The sequence below is a fragment of the Poromitra crassiceps genome, assembly GCF_964638095.1.
Source record: "Poromitra crassiceps genome assembly, chromosome: 2".
NCBI classification, from domain to species: Eukaryota; Metazoa; Chordata; class Actinopteri; order Beryciformes; family Melamphaidae; genus Poromitra; species Poromitra crassiceps.
The window spans coordinates 43963205-43987063 of record NC_139624.1 but is presented as its reverse complement, the minus strand read 5'-3'; the positions used below and the strand labels follow the sequence as shown (position 1 = coordinate 43987063).

General features: G+C 43.2%; 1 protein-coding gene across 2 annotated transcripts in view; it reads right to left on the bottom strand.

Annotated features, from left to right (window-relative positions):
* fbxo7 (F-box protein 7) overlaps window positions 1-23310 on the bottom strand; it is a gene marked incomplete at its 3' end in the record, with an annotated part of 54983 nt that extends 31673 nt beyond the window's left edge. For both annotated transcript variants that reach the window (XM_083659027.1, XM_083659026.1), the window contains exons 1-4: window positions 23240-23310; window positions 20811-20933; window positions 1901-2219; window positions 761-991 (exon numbers count right to left, since the gene is read on the bottom strand). In XM_083659027.1, coding sequence (XP_083515153.1) covers window positions 761-991; window positions 1901-2219; window positions 20811-20932 — 672 coding nt within the window. In that variant the 5' untranslated portion in view covers window position 20933; window positions 23240-23310. The remainder of the gene's footprint in view (window positions 1-760; window positions 992-1900; window positions 2220-20810; window positions 20934-23239) is intronic.
* Between the last annotated feature and the right edge of the window lie 549 nt (window positions 23311-23859).

The window sequence follows — 23859 nt, the reverse complement described above, 5'->3', positions numbered from 1 at the left end:
ACACTATAGCCGGAAAAGACACACGGGCAGACGCGCGTGTATTTCTGATATCGTTTTGTTTAATCCTGGCTTCCTCTGATGTATATATATCAATAAAATGTTTTTGAGTTATCGCTAGGCTGCAATCTTGTTTAAACATGCAAATCGAAGTGGTTTCTGACGAGAATAATGTAACGTTAACGTAAGGTTAGTCAGATTCTTCTCATGCCCATGACAGAGCCCCTCTCTCGGCCATGGGAGAGTGGCAACTCCGCTTCCCCGTCGGGACTTCCGACGGGACTTCTGAGTCCTGCCTCAAGTGGCCATTCGAGGAATTACAGCTTAATCAAAGACTTCCGCATCTTCAGGGGAAAGGGGGTGGGCTTGCCCACTGGTTAAAAGCACAGACTATTTCACCGCCAGCATGTGTGTGTGTGTGTGTGTGTGTGTGTGTGTGTGTGTGTGTGTGTGGCTGGCAGCATGTGTGTGTTGGGTTGTTGTGAGACAATAAAGACTGGTTTGTCCGTCCGACTTTGACTTTATTGGAATGATCAGATCAGATGAAATTGAAAAATGAGAGGAGCATTTTGTGTGTGCCCTCTCTTCTCATGCACTGCTTCCAGCCAATCAGTGATTTTGATCAGCGACTGCCCGATGCCAATTCAACATGTAGAATCGTCTGAAAAAGGTGCCGACAAGAGCAGGGAAACACTGCAAAATATTGGGTGACCGACGCTCACCAACACCTCCGACTATCGCCTTGGTGTGTTCCGGGCTTTACCTGAAGAGTGAATCCGGTCTCCAGCATCAGGCAGTTCACAGCCACCATGAGAGAGTCGCTAGGGCTCCTGCTTTGGGCTCCGTGGTAGAGGAGCTCCAGGGAGAGGGGCGCCTGGCCTTCCTCTGCCTCGCTGCACAGCATGGGCTCCCAACTGCACACTTGTGTTCCCTGGTCCTCCGCTGCATCGTTACCCTCCGACTCCCTTGATGCTGCTGGGCTGCTAGCACTTTGCTGTTTATCATGGAGAGACATATTCTCCATCAAGCAGATAACATTCTGTGCTCACTAGTACAGTATACACAGGGACATCACATCACTCTTCAAATCACGTGCAATACAGAAAGCAAACCGGATTATAACAGACATCACTCACCCACTCAACAGCCAATATAAACCACTCCCCTCAGGACGCAGGTTCAGAACCCCACTCCATAGAACAACAAGGACAAACAGAACATTCATCCCCACATCCATTGGACTAATAAACGGACTCTGATACCCCCCCCCCCCAGCACCACCCACCCAACCCCTCCCCTAGCCCAATCTTGTGATGTGTTGATGTTGCCAATAATTGTTGTTGTCTTGTCTTGTGCTGTTGTCTTGTCTGATGTTCTTGATGTCCTTTTTGCCAACGACCATGATGTACAAACCAATTTTCCTAACTGACAAATAAATACTTCATTCATTCATTCATAACACCTTCCTCCATTTCAGCCATAGTTTATATGTAGAGATGACTCAGCACTCCGCATCACCGATTTCGGCGTCAGTAGGGGTCGTGAATTTAGTAGGGATGCTGATTTGAGGATTATTTTCAATTCAATGTGAATTCTGATTTCAGTATGTTGCAGTCTGTCAACTACCTGGAGGCAGAAACAATGGGCCACACAGAAAGCCTTTCATTTGCTCTGTAACAAGACAGTTCTATTCATCAATATGACAAGGCCACACAGATGAGTTTTGCTGACTCAATCTGCCATGCATTATTATTATGTTATTATTATGTTCGGTAGTGCTGTAATCCATACTCTTCCAAAACAACAAAGAAACACATCATAGGTGAAGGTCTGACTGCTACACTGAAGCAGCTCAAAGAGATGGAGATGTCAGATGGATAAGCTGTACAGAATGATGGCTCACCTCAGTGGAACTCGTGGCAGTGGTCTGTGGGCTCTGGCTCGGCTCTTGCCTCTGAGAGGCTGTGCTACTGGAGGCCTGGTGGGCAGATGAGGGCGAGGCTGAGGCCTGGTGGGCAGATGAGGGTGAGGCTGAGGCCTGGTGGGCAGATGAGGGTGAGGCTGAGGCCTGGTGGGCAGATGAGGGTGAGGCAGCTGCTACAGACTGAGGCAGCATCACACAAATCAAGTCCCCAGAAATGATGCCGCATGAGGACAGAGTCTGGCCGGCGTCTGACAGAGGCTCAGTGCCATTTAGAGACAGGCTGAACTCTGTGTCTGGACTAAAAGGGAAAGAGAAAGCGTACATTCACCATTTTCACATAATGCACCAATTATACCGTTATGTATCGGATAATATCATGTTGAGGAAAGCTTTGATGGGAATACTATAGGTCAAACTTTTAGCCTACAGCTGACAGAAACATGGCAGCACAAACAAAATGTCAACATGTCAAAAACTATAATATATCGCTGATGCCGATATTTTGACATTATGGGTGAGAGCAGAAGTAGCTGAAGGGTTTCATGTATAATATGTAATATGTACTGTAGTGTCAAAGTTGTGTGAACTGTCACAGTGAACGGTTTTAAAATCTGTGAATTCACATCTTTTTTGGTTTTGTCCTGTGTTAAACACCTTTTGGTCCGCAGTTTTCGAGTGCTTCTCAAAGGCCTATTCTAGAGACATTCAGCCACACCACAATGTGGCCATATTTGGATGTTCCGTGGAGACTTTTGAGCTTCCACATGAGATACAGATGGCTCTGCAGCTAGGTATGATGGTGGCTAAAAAACGTATTCTCTTGACCTGGAAGTCTACCACTCCACCCTGTTTTAAACGATGGCTCAATGAGATGTTGTACATTATACAAATGGAAAAGCTACGTCTCTATAAGCCAAATACACAGAGCAGATTCCAGGAAACTTGGGGGCCCTTCTTGGCACACTGTAATATCATTTAATTGTCATAGTCATTTAATTTTCATATACTGTCTCCTGTTTAAATACATGTCGGAGTGGGTGTGATATTGGATTTATTTATTTATGTATTATGTTTAAACATGTTGCCACTGGGATAACCTTGACAGACTGGCAGCCAGCTATGTGTTTTGTTATTGTTGTTCTGTTGTTTTTTTTCTTTTCTTTTTTTGTCTAGGTGACACTTGAGGTTGTGTTGTGTTAGTTTGTTTTCACATTGTATGTCTTTTAGTTACATTCACTACTGTAAAATTGAAAATGGTAAACTGGGTAACTGCAGCGGATAGTCGGACCTGATTCTACGGTTATAATCCGCAGTTCATGTTTAGAAGAGGCTATACACACGTAACCAGGGCTTGACAGGACCTCCCGTCATCCGTTAAAAATAGCGGGACGTTAAAAATAGCGTCAAGGACGATGAAAATTAATTTGGGGACGGAGCTGGGACGATACAATGCTCTTATAATAAACGGCGATGAAAATCACACAAACGCAAATGAAACCTCTTTACAACACAAACGCACACTAAACAAACATGCGGGTAGAGAGACAGAGAGGCAGATAGAGTGAAAAAAGTGTCTGAATCATATCTATGGCTGCTTTATAGTTTGAGTTTAATTTGCTTCAGGATTTGGGCAGTTATTTTAAGTGCGAGGACGCATTGCTATTAATCTGCTGTCATCCTGCCAGTGCCTCGTATTCCCAGGTGAGCGTGTTTCTGCTCCGTTTCCACCTCTCTCACTGCTTAACCTCAACGCTGTGGGGTGTGTGTGTGTGTGTGTGTGCCGAGCCACATGTCAGACAGAGCTCTCTCTCTCCGTCTGTCGGTCTCTCTCTCTCACCATTAAACTAGCAAATTAAAATGACAACAATCACGTGAAAGATCACCCAACAAAAGCAACCGACGGTGGACTCAATCGCCCATATATTCTTCCCATCGCCCAACCCTACTGTATAGCTAGATAATAGTGAACCAATACATATAGATAGATAGAGTGAGCATGTGCATGCTTGTGAACATTATTTCTTATCACATGAATTATTGTAAACTCAGTGTAACAAATTGTATTTTAAAGCTACGAGCAAGATTTTCGATTGTTATTAAACAGTATAATTATAGGGGGACCAGACAGGGGGATCCCCTCTCCCCCCTGCTGTTCGCAGTCGCCCTAGAACCATTAGCAATGGCTATCCGTAGGGAACCCACTTTTCCAGGTATTCAAATTGGTGACAGATGTCATAAACTGATGCTATATGCGGATTGCATTCTTTTATTTGTCTCAGATCCAGAACGCTCTCTCTCCTCTCCATTAGGAATTATTGACACATTTTCATCTATTTCAGGCTATAAAGTGAACTGGACAAAGTCAGAGGCTCTTCCTCTCTCGCCATATTGTCCCAAATCCCTATTTCAAGCAGGCACCTTTTCTTGGCCTAAGAAAGGCATTAAATATCTTGGCCTAACATTCCCCCCCCTATTGGCTGATTTGGTTAAAACAAACTTTGATCCCTTACTGGACAAACTGCGGGCAGATGTAGAACGGTGGTCTCCACTATTTCTCTCCTTGTGGGGCAAAGTAAATATAATAAAAATGACCTGTGCACCTAAATTTAATTACCTGTTACAAGCTCTCCCAGTCCGAATCCCACTACACTACTTTAAACAATTTGACCAAATTTGCAATAAATTCTTATGGAACAATAAGCGCCCTAGAATGAGCCTGCGAAAACTGCAGAGGCCTGTGGCCCAAGGAGGTCTTGGTGTTCCTAACTTGTTATATTACCATTATGCTTTCACTCTCAGGCACATGGCGCACTGGACTCTGCCTCCAGAGAGAGCCCCCCCGTGGTTCCATATTGAAAGTGCCATTTGCGCCCCGCTGGCACTCACGGACTGTATTACGGCCAAACTAGCCCAAGAGAATCGATCACACCCTATTTTGTCCCATATTCAATGGGTCTGGAAGAGAGTAGCTCATATCTATAAATTTGACCCCTACCTTCATCAATCTGCTGGGATCTGGCTAAACCCCAGGCTTTGTATAGATTAATCGCCCTTCTTTTGGAAGTCCTGGTTTCAAAAAGGTATCAAGGTTCTGGGGGACTTGTATCAGGATGGAACACTAAAATCTTTTGAGGCTCTCAGACAGGAATTTGATTTGCCACACAATCAATTTTGGAAGTATTTGCAGTTAAGACACTTACTGGTGAAATCGTTTGGCTCCCCCTCAACTGCTCCACCTAGGGGTAACACACTTGAGATGTTTCTGAAAATTTTTGGGCTGGGTCATGAAGCCTCTGCTTACTATTCTATGATCTTGGCGGTCTCAGATTCAAGCACAATGTCCCTTAAACTGACTTGGGAAACTGATTTAAAGGTATCATTTACAGAGGTTGAATGGAGAAGAATTCTCGAAAATGGAAAGAAAATGTCAAGGGAATTGAGAACGAGATTGATCCAATTCAAAATTATAAACAGAATCTACTGGACACCATCCAGGCTGCATAGGGTGGGTCTGGTGGACAGCTCGGAGTGTTGGAGGTGTAAAGAAGAAGGCGGCACTCTGGTGCACATGCTTTGGGAATGTCCAAAAGTCCAGGAGTTTTGGTTAGCCATTCATGGTCTTGTGGAAAAAATTGTTGGCCTCGATATTCCGTTTACCCCCAGTCTATTTATTTTGGGTGATCCCGCAACATTGAGTGATTTGACTCCACCAATCGCTAATTGGATCCAGACGGCTTTAATGTTAGGACGAAGATTATTGGTTAAGGAGTGGAAGTCCTCTTCGGCTCCTGCACCGTCTTTATGGCACATTTCTCTTGGGCAGCTGGCTGCCCTTGAACAACTATCATACAGGCTGCTTGATAAGGTGGACGAATATAATTTGAAATGGGGGCATTATCACGCATATATTGAAAAATAGTGGCATCTCTAGCTCAGATGAACATAAATTGCCAATTTATGACGGTCAGGCTGTATTTTTGATCTTTTACTTTTCTGTACATCACCAATATGTTGTGTTTTGTTGTATGTTGTGTCTTGCTGTCTTTTTATTTTATTTTGTTGTCTAGTGTTAACAGGAAGCTGTTACCTGTGATGGATGTCTGTTTTGCTTGTCTAACGAAAATAATAAAAACTTCTAATCATAAAAAAAAAAACAGTATAATTATAATATTGATGCATCACATCTTACCTATAATAGTAGCTGAGACCAAAGCCGTGTGAATCGGAGATTGCTCTCGATGATTATAGGGCCCTATCGTTGTATGGCGCCATCGTTTGCGCTGCGTTTGCGTGCCTCTTATTGCTATCTTCCCAGCGCACAGTCCAGTTTTGCGCCGTGATGACACAGGTGTAGGCGTGGCCCAGGCGTGTCGGTGGGCCTCTAGCCTATCATGTGTCTCGCGCAAGTGTCATTTAGCGCTGTGGAGAAGATACCGTGGGTATGTGGCGAGCGCAAAGAGAGGTTTGGGAGTTGCCCGTTCCAAAATAGGCGGTCCAGTGCAATATGTTAGAAAAAAATCGCCTTGGGTGCTCTCAATTTTAACGCCAGGAAATAGCTGGTCTTAGCACAAACGCAGACGTACACCTGAGCGCAGACAGTATTCTCCGGCGCAGTGCAGGAAATCCTCGCTTGGATAGGGCCATTACGCACGGCTCGCGCGCAGACACACAATTCCCTCCTCAGAATGCCACGTTTATTTTCAACTAACCTACACTGCAAAAAAAAACACACCTTGATTTAACAATGAGAATTCGTTTGTCATGGTTTTGTGCGAAAAAGTGATTTGCGTTTTGAATTGGATTACCAGGGGAACGAGGGTTTGGCCGGGCGGGAGTCTGTGTGTAGCACGGGGAGGGGTGCTTTGTGTTCGACTATGAAGGGGGGTCTCCCTGGAGGTCGGTGCACAGGGTGGGTAGAGGCACTGCCGAGGCACCGAGGCAGCGCTGTGCTGTGCTGTGCGTGGTCCCGCGGATCAAAATCCGTTTCTGGCAGAAAATCACTTTCTGACATAACACCGGCCAGTAGGCTATACACTACAGCAGTGTTTCTCAAACTTTTTCAGACCAAGGACCACTTAACCAATAAAAAAAAACTCTGGAGACCACCTAACTCCCAAAACATCCCCAAAAACAATCGGCCTATAACTACTTCAACTGTAAATTACAAATTACAGGCTAATTAAATTACAAATAGCATTAAGGCTGTACAATAAATCCATTTTCTGGCTTCCCACAATTATGAAAACAAGATAACCGATATAAAAAATATATACAATTTATTTTACTCCATTTACATTTACTTTTTTTTTTACATTTATTTCTCCTTTTCAGTTCAAATATATTCAAAGTTCAAAGAAAGTTTTTTCAAGTTCAATAAATGCACAATGTTGCCAAAGTCAAATAGGCTATCTGTTGCTATCTTAAAGTTGCATTCAGTGATGTTTTTGTATTCAAATAAGCGTTAAATGGCTCTATATTCTGACAGCAATCACTGAAATAGTGTTTGGTCAGTAACTTGGAACTCCCAACCCCCCGCTCTACTCTGTCTCTCTCCTGCATGCAGAGTGGACCTATCTCCGCAACCGTAACTCATAGAGAGCGGGGGGTGGTGGCGTTGGATTCGGGGTGAAAAAATACATATAAGTCCTTAACACGTTCACTGCCATTGGCGAGTTGACTCGTCAAAAAAAATCCAACGGTTGACTGCCATTGACGAGTCAAGTCGTCAAAAAAAAAAAAAAAAAAAAAAATTGACGGTGGGACGTGGATCAACGCCCCCCACGTCTCCTATAAAAATATGGGAGCCACCGAACGTGTACAATCCATTCCACCGACCCACTAAGTGGCGACAGTGCTCTCCAGACTAGAAAAAGCTGAGCCAAAACTGCAGGGGAACGCGCGAGGAAACCATTCTCATACTGTAAAATGGATTGGCGAAAACGCTTTCGCTTTCGCGCATTATCGCGCTGGGAGCTGGCGGTGGGGGATTGCAAATTTGCATAATAGATTATGCGTGCAACACACTTTGAAACACCGGCAGAAAGCCCACAATCGCACGCAGCTTCATTCCAGCTGAGCTCACAACCGAAACGACTCATGCAGACTCGCCCAAAGAGCAGCCGCCAGCAGCCAGGCAGCACAGACAGGCAGAGCCTCGCTTGTACCGCTGCAGCCACGGAGAGAGGAGAACACACACGGAGGGAGGAGTTTGAAGGAGAGGGGGGTTTCCTGCTGCTATGGAGGAAATTACTGTTCAAAACTATTGTTTAGATGTCTGACGTCTTACGCCAAAAATAAATGGTTAAAGTGACTGTTCTATCGAATTTCACAAAAAGCCATTTATCTCAGCATAAATTTTCAGACGCTGAAACCATGCTGTATTCTACTGCTAATGCCTACATAACTACTAACTCTACAAACTAACTCTTTTAGACAGAGAAAGCACACATTCTATTAGTTCTTTTGAGATAATTTGTGTTCACAAAATCTTAGCAGAAAAGAATCCTCGGCTCTTGAAAGATGAGCCAGAATCCTCAAAAAAAAACCTTGGCAGAACCTACCTACAGTATTGAAAAAACGGCTGGCAGTGAATGTGTTAATATGCATCGCGATCTGACCTTCCATTTCCCAGCAAACGTAACATTTCTCTGATTGGATAGTGGGAGGGGGGAAAAAGGGGAAAAAATAAAAATCTACTGGCGGACCACTAGGGGGTGCCCGCGGACCACTGTTTGAGAAACACTGCACTACAGTAACCATTGATAGTATAATACAGTAACCTGAACCTGAACAGGTCTTACACCTGCTCAGTAGTGGACTTAAAGATATAACAACTACATAACTGCAATGGCTTCAGCTTCAACCATTTTCCCCATTATTATTATTAACACAAGCAATTTTTGAATATTTGTGCAATAGGAATAATAAGCATGCAACACATTATCATTCAAGAATTTTATTTTGGCATTACAAAACAAAGTTTCTCATTCTTTAGAATAAAACAGTGGTATCTTAAGAAAAAACAAACAGTAGTGCAAATGGCAAGCCAGGGTTATAGTAAATACATTTGGTTAAGTTATGCAAGTAAAACAACTTGGTTCAGGTTAGGAAAGTAAAAACATCCTGTTTAAGGTTAGGCAAATAAAACAACTTGGTAAAGGTTAGGCAAGTAACTCAATGTGCAAAACAGAACACACTCATTGGCTGAGTCACGACGTGATGTGGTCAGTCTATTGAATCTATAGCAACGCTGACAGCGCTTCTCATTGGTCGTGACTCACAAGAATGAGAAGCACATTCTATGGTAGTTGAACGTAACATGACACCACAGCACAGACAGGCCGAGCTGAGGGGCAGAACAGCAGCGGGCGGCGGAGTCGTCTCGCTCACAAATAGCGCTTCACTCTTTTCACGGCAATGTTTCTCCAATACGGGACAAAGCGCGTCCCGTATCAGTTCAATACGGAACACGTCTTTTTGTTTAGAAATACGGGACAATTCCGTATTTTAAGGGACGGTTGGCAACCCTACTCTTCACCCAGCCAAAGTCAGGCCAGCCAAAAGGAAATGGAAACTTCCGGATAAAACTTTCAAAATAATGTCATTTAAACAAGTAAAAAGCCTTACTGATGCACGTTGGAGGAGAAAAGGGTGTTTCAACAAACGAAGCAGCAAACCTTGTATCAAAATGTAGATGTTAGGATTACATAATGGAGTGAAACTGTGGCTGTAAAGCATTACTCACAATTAAAATTAATGTAACGTTACAACAAGGGGTTTATTTTGAAAGAGCTCAAGCGGATGACCTACTTACATTCTGACTGACTTGACACTGGTTCAGTAAAGTGAAGTATGTTTCAGTGCTGCAGTGAACGTCTCAGTATGAAACTATGAAAGTGCAATGTCAACAAATTTGTGAAGAGCACATTATGACTTGTTTAAGACTCGAAACTAAAAGTGTATGACTTGGACTTGACTTGGGACTTGTGAGTGTTGACTTGTGACTTGACTCGAGACTTGGGTGCAAAGACTTGCGACTGACTTGTGACTTGCAAAACAATGACTTGTTCCCACCTCTGCTGTCTACTAACCTCGCATCACCAGGCTCTCAATCTCTATCTGTCTACCGGCGGGCCGGATAAACCAGGAAGTGAAACTAAATGGTTTACGGCACTGCCTGCCTTCAACCGTTTCGCTCTGCCTAGCAACAGACCATAAACACGGAGAACGCCATGCAGGGGCTTGCTACTCTCGCGAACATCTCTCGTTATATTCTAACAGTTTGTTTGGAAGTTATTTTGTTGGTATGGCCGAAGTGGCTGCCGCAAACCGTTTCATTTCACTTCCTTATCTGCCCCGGCCGCAGACAGACTAATCGTCAAGACAACACTGGCCGATTCACTCGGGGTTCAAGCGAGACTACTCGGCGTTGGTCTCGTCTACTATTAGAGGTAAGATGTGATGCATCGATATTAAATTTAGACTGTTTAATAACAATCGAAAATCTTGCTCGTAGCTGCTTTAAATTTCCATGACTTTTCCAGGTTTCTCATGACCATACGAATCGTGAAATTAGTTTGGATGTACTTGTACTGTTCAGTAACTTGCAAAAAAACCAAGATGAAAAAGAATCGTGATAAGATCGTGGATCGTGATCCTGGCTGGAAAAATCGTGATATGATATTTTTGCCATATCGCCCACCCCTACTCCAGCGTGAAGTATTCATTTTTATTTGCTCCCAAGCACATTTGACCCTGCCGATTGCAGCTGAATGCTGCGTGGAGAAATATCACTAAACCACCTGCGTAAAAAGGTTACCATAAACGTCTCCAAAGCGCACTAAGGTGCTCTGTGTACAACGGAGCTGCTATTTTATTTTTATCAATGAAAACTACACCTGCACCGTGTTGACTCATATCCATCGCAGACTTTGATTCTGACATACAGTAAAGTTCTGCTAATTAATACACTTTGATGTGCGCTTTCAATGAATGAGGAAATAGGAAATGTCTGATGCAGTAAAATCAGGAGCTGTCCATATTGCATTGTGATTGGCTAGTTGTTACTAGAGATGCAGCGGTATGATTTTTTGACGGTATGATAACCTTGGAGAAAATTACCACGGTTTCACGGTATCACGGTATCGCGGACCTTTATGTATTCTTGTCAAATATGGCACAAAAAAAACATACAATTTTTTACCATGAACAAAATGATAGTTGAATGGGGACCATGATGACAAAAATATCTTTGGCAATGAAGTATGCCACAGCATCATTTAATTATTTGGCATGTTTGGATTTGGGTGCATAGGCAAACGCATGTTGAATTGTTGGCTGGTCTCTGCAGCTGTTGATGTGGATACCCCTCCGCTGGTGCCAGTACTACTGCTAGCCTAAAAAAAGAAAAAATACATGTTAATGTAACCTACATCTGTAATGACAGTTAACTGTTGCGAATGTGTGTGTGCTTGGATATATAACAGTACTATTCTTACTTATCATAAATGACGATTTATTTAATCAAATTTTATGTAAAACTAAAACACATATCGAATAGATGCTTATCTTTTGTAAAAATCGGATCGACACTGACTGCACTGGACACAAATGATTGTTTCACGTTGATGGCACACACCCCCACTCACACACACCCCTCTCCCTCTGTCTCACACATTAGCCTCTGCCCCTGTGCTGTGCTGAGCGCTTGTCTTTTCCCCCTCTCTCTCACACACACACAGTGCCTCAATTCACTGGCAGGTTGGAGGAGTCAGTTTCTACATTATTGAACGTTACTTCTCTTCAGTGCAATATGTTTTTGATAACGAGGCGCTGGCCAGCCTGGCCTACACAAGACGTGATCACTCAGTCAAGAAGTAACGTTACGTTAACATTAGTCAGCTGATGCTAATTAGCCATGTTAACGATAGCCTATGATGAGTCATGAGTGTTTATCTTACGTTAATGTTAGCTACTCCTCAAACCTGCTGGTGGAAATGGTTTAGCGTTATGTCCGATGTGATGTATGATGAAGCAAGACAACGTTAAGTACCTTGAATTTTGCAAATGAGGACGGCTGGTGTTGATGGGCTATCATGGTTGAGGTAGGCTATTGCCTCCTAGTGCAGCCACTCTTCGCCTGCATGTCTTGCATGTTGGCTGTCCTTCCTCCTGTAAGCCCTGGCCATCCGTTTTTCTGATAACCAAAATAGTCCCACACTACCGATTTTGTCCTTTTTTGACTGGGGAAAAAGTTTGGGGGGTTCTTCACCTCTCTGGCAGCCATTGTCACGCGGCCACTCACAACAATGATGACTCCTTGATGATGATAGCTGCGGTCTGCCAGCTACTGATTGCTCTACACACACATGCAGCAGGGGGGAGGGGCCGCGTAACTGCACTCTGTCTCTGCAAGGGACCTGGGCACTTTCTCTCAGGGAAACAGCTGATACCGTGGAGAAGGTATGACGGCAAAATTTAGTGGTTTTGATACCGTGGCTTTTTCAAACCGCGGTATACCTTCAAACCGGAAACCGCTGCATCCCTAGTTGTTACAAACCACGCCTCTTTCGTGGGCACGAGCTCCTGTTTACGAGCATTTTCATGTGCACGAGCTCAGAGCTGAATAGGGAAACCCTAAATTGACAGACCCAGGTGATAACCATCGTCGTTGTACCGATTAGGTAGATTGCAATGATCTGGTTAAGCCAAACCAGATCAAGGGAAAGATCCTGGATTTGTTTATTCTCCATTTGTGGTATGGGCCCCTGATACATGAATGTAACATGTTGCTTAAGACTATTTGTATTGATCAGGCAGAGGATAACATATGCTGAGAAACATAGGTATGTGCCCATACCAGGGTCTCCGTTGTCCCGTAATTGCAGGACATTGGCCTTTAAAATTCATCAAAAACCTGTAAATTAAAATCTGCAGGACACCGTGTCCTGTAAATTATCTCCCGAGTCCCAATGCTATTAATTATTGTAACCCCGGGTTAAACCCTGAGTCAAGAATATTGACCTGTCACTTTATAGTTTGGTAACACTATAGTTGCTAGTACTGCTCGTCTTTAGCTGCTTCTGATTGATCAGTTTAGAGAGGTACATCACTTTTCTCTAAAATGCTATTGACTAATTCCCTCCCTTCGCTCCTCCACCAGTGCAGGACGCCTCGCCCCTCCTTCGCTACGGGGGCTCAAAAGTCGCTCATCCCGATCTCGACTCTTCTCGTCCCTGGCACCTCAATGGTGGAACGAGCTTCCACCTTCGGTCAGGACAGCTGAATCACTGCCGATCTTTCGGAAAAGACTAAAGACACACCTTTTCAGGCTCCATCTGGGCCCTTCTTGATCTAACTTCTTTCTCTCTCTTTCTAAAAAAAAAAAAAAAAAACTACTAACCTAAACTAAACTAAAACTGTTCCTTCAGAAGTTGTAGTTGTTATCGACTGTGCTGCATAGTTGATTGCTCTATTGCTGACAAAAATGTGTTATTGTAAGTCGCTTTGGATAAAAGCGTCTGCCAAATGACATAATGTAATGTAATGTAATGACTAGGGATGTTCATCAATTATCGAAAATCGATAATTGATCGTTAAGGAATTGAATCAATCATGTGGAATTTTGATCGATTATTGTTATTATTATTATTATTATTATTATTTTTTTGCGGACTAGGTTTGGGTGGAATTCGTTCCTCCTCGCCCCACTCTATTGCACAGCTGACTAACGTGAGGTGGAGCTTCATATAGTCTCTAGTTTTCTGGCTGAGCACGGGCCTTTGTGCCAACAAAACTGTTTTAAACATGGGGAATTCACACCGGCATGCGCCGGGGACACAAACAAACGCACCCAGCGGTCTGCGGACCTCAGTGAGGCTCAGGCCTGTTGATTTGACTCTTGCGCTGTCAGCTAAGCTGGAAGACGCCGATTGCCTTACATCATGTAACCTCACATGTAACATGTTTGTTTACCTGGCCACAGTGCTAGTGTCTGATATTCTTACTACACAGCGGTATCGCCATTATAGCTGGCCGAGAACGCGCAACGTTATTACCAGACCAGAGTAAAAAAAAATATATATATATATATATATATATATATATATATATATATATATATATATATATGTTATTATTATTATTATTACGCTATCGATAATCGATAATTGATCGTTAATTTTCCCGATTTTCGATTATGGAAATTGTTCAAAATGAACATCCCTAGTAATGACTAATGGGGCAGCTGGGCGGAACTGAGTGTTGGGATTTTGACAGTGCAGTGAGGTTTGTGTTTGCGCTCGCTGCTGTGCACTGGGGCACTGTTATAGACGGATACTGTGGCTAATGCTGCTAGCGGCTAACGTTAGTTACTTTACATGGCAGTAAAGTAATGAACCACTGAATGACCAAATTGATTTAACTTTTAACCATTTCGGGTAACACTGTTTCCATACGGACCCCCAGCGTTGGTTAGTTGTAGGGGTCGACCGATTATCGGTTTGGCCAATTATTATGGCCGATATTCAGCATTTTGCCGATTATCTGTATCGGCATTTTCATTGGCTGTTTGCCGATATAATAATTTAATTAAAAAATGCGCTAATTTGCGGCTACTGCACCTGGAAGAAGCCTCTCCTACAGTAGTTCCCTCTGTGTGATCTGGAGCAATGTCCCGCCCACAGCGCTATCTGATTGGTTACACATCGAGCAATAGCCTATCAGAGGGCTGCTCAGAGATTAAATCTGACACCTCAGTGCTCTTCAGCCTGCACAGAGGCTCGTCGGCCGTCTGAGCTCTGCTGCCTGTGCGAGTGCAGCAGACTCGAGTTGACTGTTGTGACTGTGACAGTCACATTGTTAAGGTACAGCAGCAGATATTGCCATGCCAAAGTTGTAATAAAGTTAATATACATAATAATTACCTATGCTGACATTGCAAAAACACCACGATCTTATGAGCGATTCGTATGAAGCGCAATCTCGCACAGTGCAAAGTGTGGAGTGTGGAGATAGGTCTGTCTATGTGAGAGAGATGAAGCAGTTTAATTGAAAATGCGCGCATGCACTTTGTTGCAGTGATAACAAGATAACAGAGATTATTTGTGTACTGATAGCATAATATATCTTTGAGTAACGTTGGTGCCTGCAGTGCTGTGCAAGTGCAACTCAAACTTATCACCACCGCTGTTGAAAAGGGCAATAGCCTAGTAACCTCACAAAGCATTGGGGCACTAGTTTTTAATTCCATAGTAGCGTGTCCACGGTGTAGCATCGCTCTTTTTGAATCAAATGGCCATGGTTGTCAGTAGCGAAGCTGTTTTATTGATCCAGTCGCGCTGCGTGTCCGAAAAATACATTGGCATGTCTGGGCAAGCAGAGCAGACTTTTTTCTGTTCTCTGCCTGTTTGGAACAAGGAACCGAATAAACTAGGACGAGACATTTCATCAGCGGACTCTCTGTTTGTTTGGAATGAAACAAGGAACCGAATAAACGAGGATGAGACATTACGTCAGCGGATGCACGGATGAACATGTTTGTTTCAGTATTCTCCTTTGAGAGCCTGGGGTGAGGTTAGTGTCAGGTGTAAGCGGAGGGAAACCCTCTATTATTTTGTTACTGTAGTGAGTCGGTGTTAGTTAGTTTGTTAAAAGTATAAGTCCACAGCTTTATCTTGATAATATGCCCAAGTCTCCACTAGATTGAGCACACACACACACACACACACACACACACACACACACACACACACACACTTTGCTTGTTATGTTACTATGTTACTAGTGTGACTATTTTCAATTAATATTGCAGTTGGATAAACTGAAGAAAATGCATTTTAACAATGTGTCATGTTATTCAAAATTTTGACACCAAGATTTTCAATTTTACTGCAAATGTATATCGGTTCCAAAATATTGGTTATCGGTCTACTTGACTCGCGAAAATTGGTATCGGTATCGGCCGACGTGACTATATTTATAACGTTCATAACGTACTCCGGTTTCCAGTTTATAATTCGGGTCTGTGAATACAGCCGTGCTGAGGAGTTGTGGCTATTCCGCAACACACAGGTGAAAACCGTCTATAGCGCGTGTGTTTTCCTCTTAACCTCTTGCAATGCACCGTAACACGGGCGTTACATTTCTGATTTTTTGCTGTTCATCTGTCATTAACGTGATGAATTAGGTGGTTAATTCTGAACAATGCTGTTGATGCTACATACCAAATTAATCGTCTGAATCTTGCGCATCGAACCATGTCTTCCTTTTTCGGATCAACACAGCGGAAGTTATAGCCGTCTTTGTACAAAGACAAAGACAACATTTCAGATTATTTGGCTTTTTCAAATGGCTTTTTGGAAATCCGCTTAGGTATCTCCCTACATAAACCACTGCCAAATACTCATGTTTTGGTATTTTTTCATCTTCTTTGAGTTGGGATGTGGTAAGGCCTGTGGCTATTAGGGGTGCACCGATCGATCGGCACGCAATCTGTATCGGCCGATTTGGACCTCAAATATGTGATCTGCTGTTTCCGATATTCCTTTAATGTTGCCGATCGCATAGCCGATCATGCTGCACGTGAGAAACATGAGGCAGCCCATTTTCATGTCTTCAATGTCTATCGTTTAACTTTCATATTTGTGCTCTAACGTTTATATCATTGTGTTGCAAAGCACACGCTTTGCTTTCCTCAGTGTACTCACCTCCATGCACACACCGCACCAGACTGTCAACACACCCCTTGCGTCTTTGAATCACACAAATCAGCTGGTGATTAGAGCAGACTCAGCAGAGAGAAGTTACCTCCAATCCTCCCGCCTACCGAGGCATTTGCATGCTGTTAAGTCCGTGTGTATTAAAGTCCCAGATTGACACGGTGGTACTGTGGTAGTCGGGGTAGTGCACGCGCACACACAGACAATTTCCACGCAAGCATTGATGTTCCCACGGGCACTTTGAAGGAAGCGAAAGTGTGCGGCTGAGTATGTGGATGTGCGCTCCGTTCAGACGGACTTTCTTCCTTTCTTTGGACAGTTGAACATGTTCTAATCCCCTTCTTCCATGTGTGCGTATATGACCAACCAGTAAGTCATTATTATGTTAATATTCCTGTATTGCATTCCCTTTTGGTTTTAGATCGATCTACCTGCAATCATTGCAATAATGTTTGTTTAGGCGTGCACTTGCGGTTTGATTGTCTGTTGCGCTAATTAATGCCACTACTCAGATGGAGTTTAGCTTGTGTGTAGCTTGTGATTCTGTTGTTTCTCCCGTCATGTAACCCTGTCACCATTATGTAGATCGCACTCATAGTGCTGCTAATTATAACACTGTAAAGCTTAATTTATACTTATTAGAAAGTGTCGCTCAGCACATGGTCGCAGACGAAAAATAAAGTGTCGCTCATGTTGCTGCATTTATGCTTCTCTCCGCGGCGCAATGGTCACGTGACGCTAGAGACAGAGGGAGGCAGAGAACTAGTGCAGACAGGCAAGAGAGGGAATGCTGTCAGTGAACCCACGTCGGAGGCAATATGTAACTGCAGCCGCATATAATGACACACAACCACACAATCACCTCCTCTCTCTCTGGGAAGTTGGTCACGATGTTCTTTGTGATTTTCACGAAGTCATACATCAAGGACATGCTGATAAAAATACCGGGGACACGCTCATTAATTTCATTTCAGCGAAAACTAAAACAAGGAAGTCGCGCGTGCCCGTCTATATAGCCAATCACACTTGCGCGACATTATGTGACGTAGTCAGCGACACTAGACATTTCACCAGGTAGCAGACGCTGCTCGCAGACACTTGAAAGTGTCGACTCAAGTCCTCATTTCTGTCGGCGACCGTTTCAAGTGTCGGCAGACGAAGCATAAATTGGGCTTAACTCGGCCTCGATGGGCGGGTCGTTTTGATGTTCGTTCGATGCGGATCCCAATGTATGGCGGTTATTGTGCATAACCCCGGTTCTATGAGTGGGAGCTCTTTGGCTTTAGTCATGGTTCAAGACTGGTGTTTAAGAGTAACTGACTTACAGTTTACCTAATTATCATTTATATATTATTAGTTGTTAATTATCACTATAATTGGCCTATATAACAGCAAGCTTGGTTACTGACCTGTTTGTATATTTTATTGCCTCCTTTTTCCAGACCACACACAATCCTACTATTCCTGTCATAATGCTGTAAAGAGCCTATACTGCTGTACTGTACTGAAGAGAACTGACAACTAAACGGTTGAACTCCCATCTGTCTCCTGCCTCGTGTTTTTACGGACACCCCAGGGCGTATATATACCGTATATATATCGGTGATCGGTAATCGGTAATCGGTGATCGGTCGATGATCGGTTGGGCAGATATTTCTCATAGGTGATCGGCAATCGGTGATCGGTGGCAAAAAACGTGATCGGTGCACCCCTAGTGGCTATGTCTCCATTGGGTTTCTAGCCGTAAATACAACAACCACAGGTAACTGTTTACACTCTAAAAGTGTTTTTTTATTCTAGGCGAGAATCAACCACTGTGTTTGAGCTGGTGTTACTCAGGGTCTGTAACACATAAAGTCATTCTGATACTTTCTGATAGAACATAAACTTCAAAGTCTTACCTTTCAGAAAAGGTCAGGCAGTTGTCTGTAACCCTAGCGGTTCAGCCACAGTAAGCATTTTAGTTTGGGTATGTCGTTTTCACCATTTTCTTCAGAAATAGGTGGCTTTAGAAGAGGTTTGGGTAGCTACCCAAAGCAAGCCAAGTCTACTATTTTCTAGTACTCTTATTAGCCTGACTCATTTGTAATAAGTGTGTTTGTATGGAGGCTAGTGTTTTCTGCCTGCTTGCTAAGGTGGACGCATGGATCTATTATATTATCGGGACGCTAGTGTTTTCCGCCTGGATGAGACGACCAGCTGGACCGGTGCCACACCACATAGCGCAGCATAGGTTTTTAAAGCCCCAATCAGTTATTTTTTTGAAAGTTTTTATTGTAATATATATATACTGTCCTATGACTTTTTAGTCATAGGACATGGTGGATTGACTTGTAATAGGGAGACTCTCGCCTTTATTTATCCCACACCGCCCTCCATTGGCCAGCCCTGGGACTAAGCAGTTTGTCTGCCACGTCCCGTGGCAAGATGCGCGCATGCGCTCTACAGCGGCAGCGTTGTGTTCCTGGAAACCAGGAGGTAACTCGATTCGGATTTGCTACGAAAATTATGTTTCACGGAACTATGGATTATTATTTCATCACGTGGTGAGTACCCGATGTCACAACATGTACATAGAGCTTTCTGGCGCTGTGTTTTGTTGACTTTGAACGGCGATATCGTTATCGATACTATTGCACGCAGAGGGCGCAGTTTCTCCAATAGCAAAACTTGGAAAAGTTGCTGAATGGGGCTTTAAGCTCAATAAACACAGATTTAATGTGTCCTGAATTTATACCATTTGTCCTTTATTTGAATTCTTAAAGGACACGATGTCCTGCAGCTGTGAGTGCTAGCGGAAACGCTGGCCCATACAGCCAGACACTACCTCATTGAAGCCTGTTTGTGCAAGTGGATTGAATAAACTCAGAAAAGGCAACTTCTCTCTTCTCAAGTCTATTTGTTACAGAAACTTCCAGCCATAACTAATGCGGCGGAACCAAAGTTACTTCCGTGTTTGCCTGATGCACATGCGCTGTGTGCAGTCATTAGACTTACTGGTATGTATTTACTTCGAAAATGACAGTTTCTCGTAATTTTGGATTATTATTTCCATCTCGTGGTGAGTACACGACGAGTCACAGCACGTACAGTACATGTGAGTGTTATAGTGCTGTTTGAATGTGTATTTTGGTGGCTGAACGGGGGTAGGCAACTGTACATTGTAGTGCTAAGCTAAGCTAACTAGCAGGGAGGGGTGCAAAACACTTTCTAATGTATGCACAGGGAAGAGAAAGGCAGCTACTAGGGATGGGCGCGAGTACTCGGGTACTCGAGCACTCATTCATAACGTCAGTATTCGAGTAACGTTTCTGCTGTTCAGGTACTCGCCCCACTCCCCACCCCTTTAAAAATGGTATAGAAGATCTCTGGAGATATTCTCCCGAATGAGAAGCAGGCTTCTTCATAGCGCACGCCCGATAAAACTCATTCAAAACGTTGCACTAGTTTACTGACTACACTGTCGTTTCCCATAACGTTAGTCACAAGAAATGTGGAGAAATAATCACTTTTTGGGAGACAATCGCATCATGGTGATCACTATTCAGCAAAAATGGACATGTATTGGAAATCAAATGCCTTCGCTTATTTCACAACTTGTCTGCTCCAAAGCGCTAATCCAACCATCGGAGATACTGTCTAAAGGTAGGCTTTAGATGTTAGCTTAGCGTCACCTAATATCACAGTCAGTCCCTCTCCTGACAAAAATGCTCCAGGTAGCGCTTTTTCCATGCAAAAATGCAAACGTTATGTGTGAACAGCCCCATACACAGCAGATTAACCCTGCTCAGTCATTACCATAGTAATCACACAGCCCGCGCCCCCCGCGCGAGTACTCGAGCACTCGTTCATAATAGAAGGAGAGTACTCGAGTATTTAAATTGCTTAAAATGCCCATCCCTAGCAGCTACATCCTAGTTTTACTATCGGGAATATGGCAAATAGGCGGATCTCCCAAAATGTTGGCGTATCCCTTTAAACAAATTGAGGGAAAATGAGTACACCAAAAGAAGTAATGAGAAAATAACATGCACTGAGCATCACAGATTGATTATATATCGAACAGTGAGTATGAATAAATGCCATCATTGTGACTTTAAAAGCACCAGTTCAGTGCTGACAACTTCCAAAATGTTCAAAGTTCACATATAGTGGCTGTGGTGTCTGCTCACCTGAGTCCATGGGAGGCCAGGACAATGTCCTTGATGTGGACTGTGAGCTCTGCCAGCCTGGGCTCCTCTCCCACTAACTCCACCCTGCTGGTCTGCTTGTTGATACGAACCCGCAGCTTCATGCTATGAGGGTTGAAATAACACAAACTAACTGATACATGTAGAAATTAATATTAAAATGAATGTGCAATGAACTGATGAAATTGCATGTGAACTGAAAAAGACTGACACATCAGGGCTCAACATTAAAGTCGAGCTGAACCCAAAAATTACTTTTCTTTTAGTTCAAATACCTGCGTATGCAGTGCACCTATTTAATAATGTATGCACAAAAATCACAAAAATCTAATTTCTTTAGTTTTTCACACTTTTTCACATCAAAATTCTACCCCATTTCAACCAATCATATCACGACATGGCAGCTGTCAATCAAATCTTCATTTCAGGATAATTTTCTCTTCCAAATGAAGTAGAAAATGGCGCCTAGTGCCTGTCATCTGGCAGAATTCCTATCCCATAAACTAACTACTAACTTGGCCAATTGTATGAAACATGAACAAAAAACAAAAACGATAATGTCTAAGAATGCAAAGAAATGTAACTGGCTCGTTAAAATGCGCATTCCAGGAATATCGTATTTACAGAAATAGCGATACTGACAACCACGCTTGAGAGCGTGGTTGTCAGGGGTCGCCCTTCGGAGATTCCAGGCGGGCGCGCAGCACCCAAGCATCGGATTGTCTGCTCGCTTCACACGAAGCAGGTGGCTGCCTGGTACTCCGCGGATCCCACTCGCGTAGCACGACAACACGCTGAATCCCACTCGATTTGGGGGTGGAACACGCCATGATTGGCCAATGCCAAAGCCAGTCCCCAGAATTGTCAAATCAAATCATCGACACCCGGCATTGTGCGGCTTGTGGTCCGCCTCTCAACCCTGTCATCTCAGACAAGATTTGTTTGAGTCTCCGACGCTCGCGCATTTGCATTCGCCTCCGGTTCACTTCGACTTGTGGCAACCTGGCAGGAGCTTTTGGTTGCCCGAATAAAAATATGGTTGCCATTTTTAGTCGCCTTATATTTTTAGTAATTAATATACTATGCAGTCATAAGCCGGCTTAATAATGAAGATATGACAGAAAAGTAAGTAGAATAGTCTATAGTATAGTATAATAGGCCTATTCAGTGCATGCACCGGGTGGTGTAGTAGTAGTAATAATAATAATGATAATAATGATAATAATAATAATAATAATAATAATAACAATAATACATTTGTGTAATTTCGTTTTCTAAACAAATCTTAGTTATTTTTTGTTTTTATAATGCATTTGCACGGAAAGGATTTGTTTAACTAATATTTGTGAACTTTCATTATCATATATTTTGTAACAGTTATTGTTCATATTGTGCTTAATTTATTAATTTAAAGCGTTATTGATAATGAAGTAGCCTATGCCTCATCATTCATGTTCATTCAGGGATACTATGATGACAGTGGTTTGGGGCCCCCACTCTATTGTTGCATAGGGCCCCAAAAGGCCCAGAAGCGGCCTTGGCCCTGTCCCTCGTATATACAATTGTTTCCAAAATAATCTATTATACTGTCACTGTTACAATCATTTGCAAACTGAAACGAATAAAAATATTGTAAACAAAAAAGTAAATGTAAAAGTAAAAAAGTTGAGAAACATGGCTGAATTTGTTGTTGGATGTTGTCAGGGTAATGTGAGAGACAGTGCTGTCCCATTCCTCTTTATACCATTTTGACCCCTTGCAGCCTCTCCCCCTCAATCACTTACCAGCTGATGTCAATTAAGTCTGTGCTTAATAATGCTGCAAAATAATGCTTTGCATTATTTTTTCCGGGTTAGAGCCCAGCCGTCACAGCGCTCGACAGCGCCACTCTGGTCGAAATATCGGTAACAAAATATCACCAGCACAGACTTCGGATGAAAAGAGGCATATGAGCAGCGTCGAGCTTTCTAACCCCGACGTCGAGAAGCAAAGCCTTCTTCTCAAGTATATGGCTTTGAAATGTTTCAGTGACACTTGTAAATACGTCCGTATCCCTGATTTTGACAGCTTGGGAGCGAAAGTCGCATGCAAGTCTATGTAGTGTTAATAGAGTATTACTTCATCCCTTTAATCATGTACCCGAGTACGTTTCCTCCCTTTTATTTAACGCGAGTATTTTTGTTTTGTTGCTTCGCAGTATGGTCGCATTTAGCAAGTAGCATTTAGCGTTAGCTAGCTAACGCTAACTCGATACGTTCCATTTTCGTTTCTAGCGAAGTTGCCTTGACTAACGAATATGGCTAACGTTAGCTAACTGTTTGGCTTGCCTAGCTAACGTTAATAACAACATGTAGAGTAAACAGTGACCAAGCAAAACAGAAAACAGCGCTAGCCGCTTTGTTTGAACTTACTCAACGCTGTGCTGTCATGTCATCTCACAACTTGTACATCGATGTCAACACAAAACATGTGATCAGCAGCGTCAAACCAAACACAGCAAAACAAGGAACTTCCACTCAAGCTTTTCAAAATAAAATCGCGTTCGAACGGTCTCTTCGTCATTACTTCGTCATAAATTATAATCAGCAGTGGTCAGCAAGAATCACCAATGAAATGCCATGTGTGTAGGCTGTAGGAAAACGACTGCAAAATAATACACATACAACTTGGATGGAGGTCCATCTCACGGTGACCTCCTCCCCCCCACCCCCCCACACACACACACACACGGTACACCATCCAAGGAAGGAAGGAGATCTCGGTGGTGGATTATTCTGTCTGACTTGACACGAGAGTTGTGCTTTTTATTGTTCTGTGTATATGATTAGCTACACCTAGCCTCAACGCGAGACTCATGACTGAAGAGTCTCGCGTTGAGGTAACACCCATCCTTTTCCAGTGACCAGACAGCCCTTGTTTTGAAGGAAAATATGCTTACTTCCCTCCCGGTTTATCCTCAGACGTTGTCGCTTGTCATTGGTTGCCGGGGTGACCATGGGGGTAACGGTCAACTTTCTTCTCCTCTCTTCTG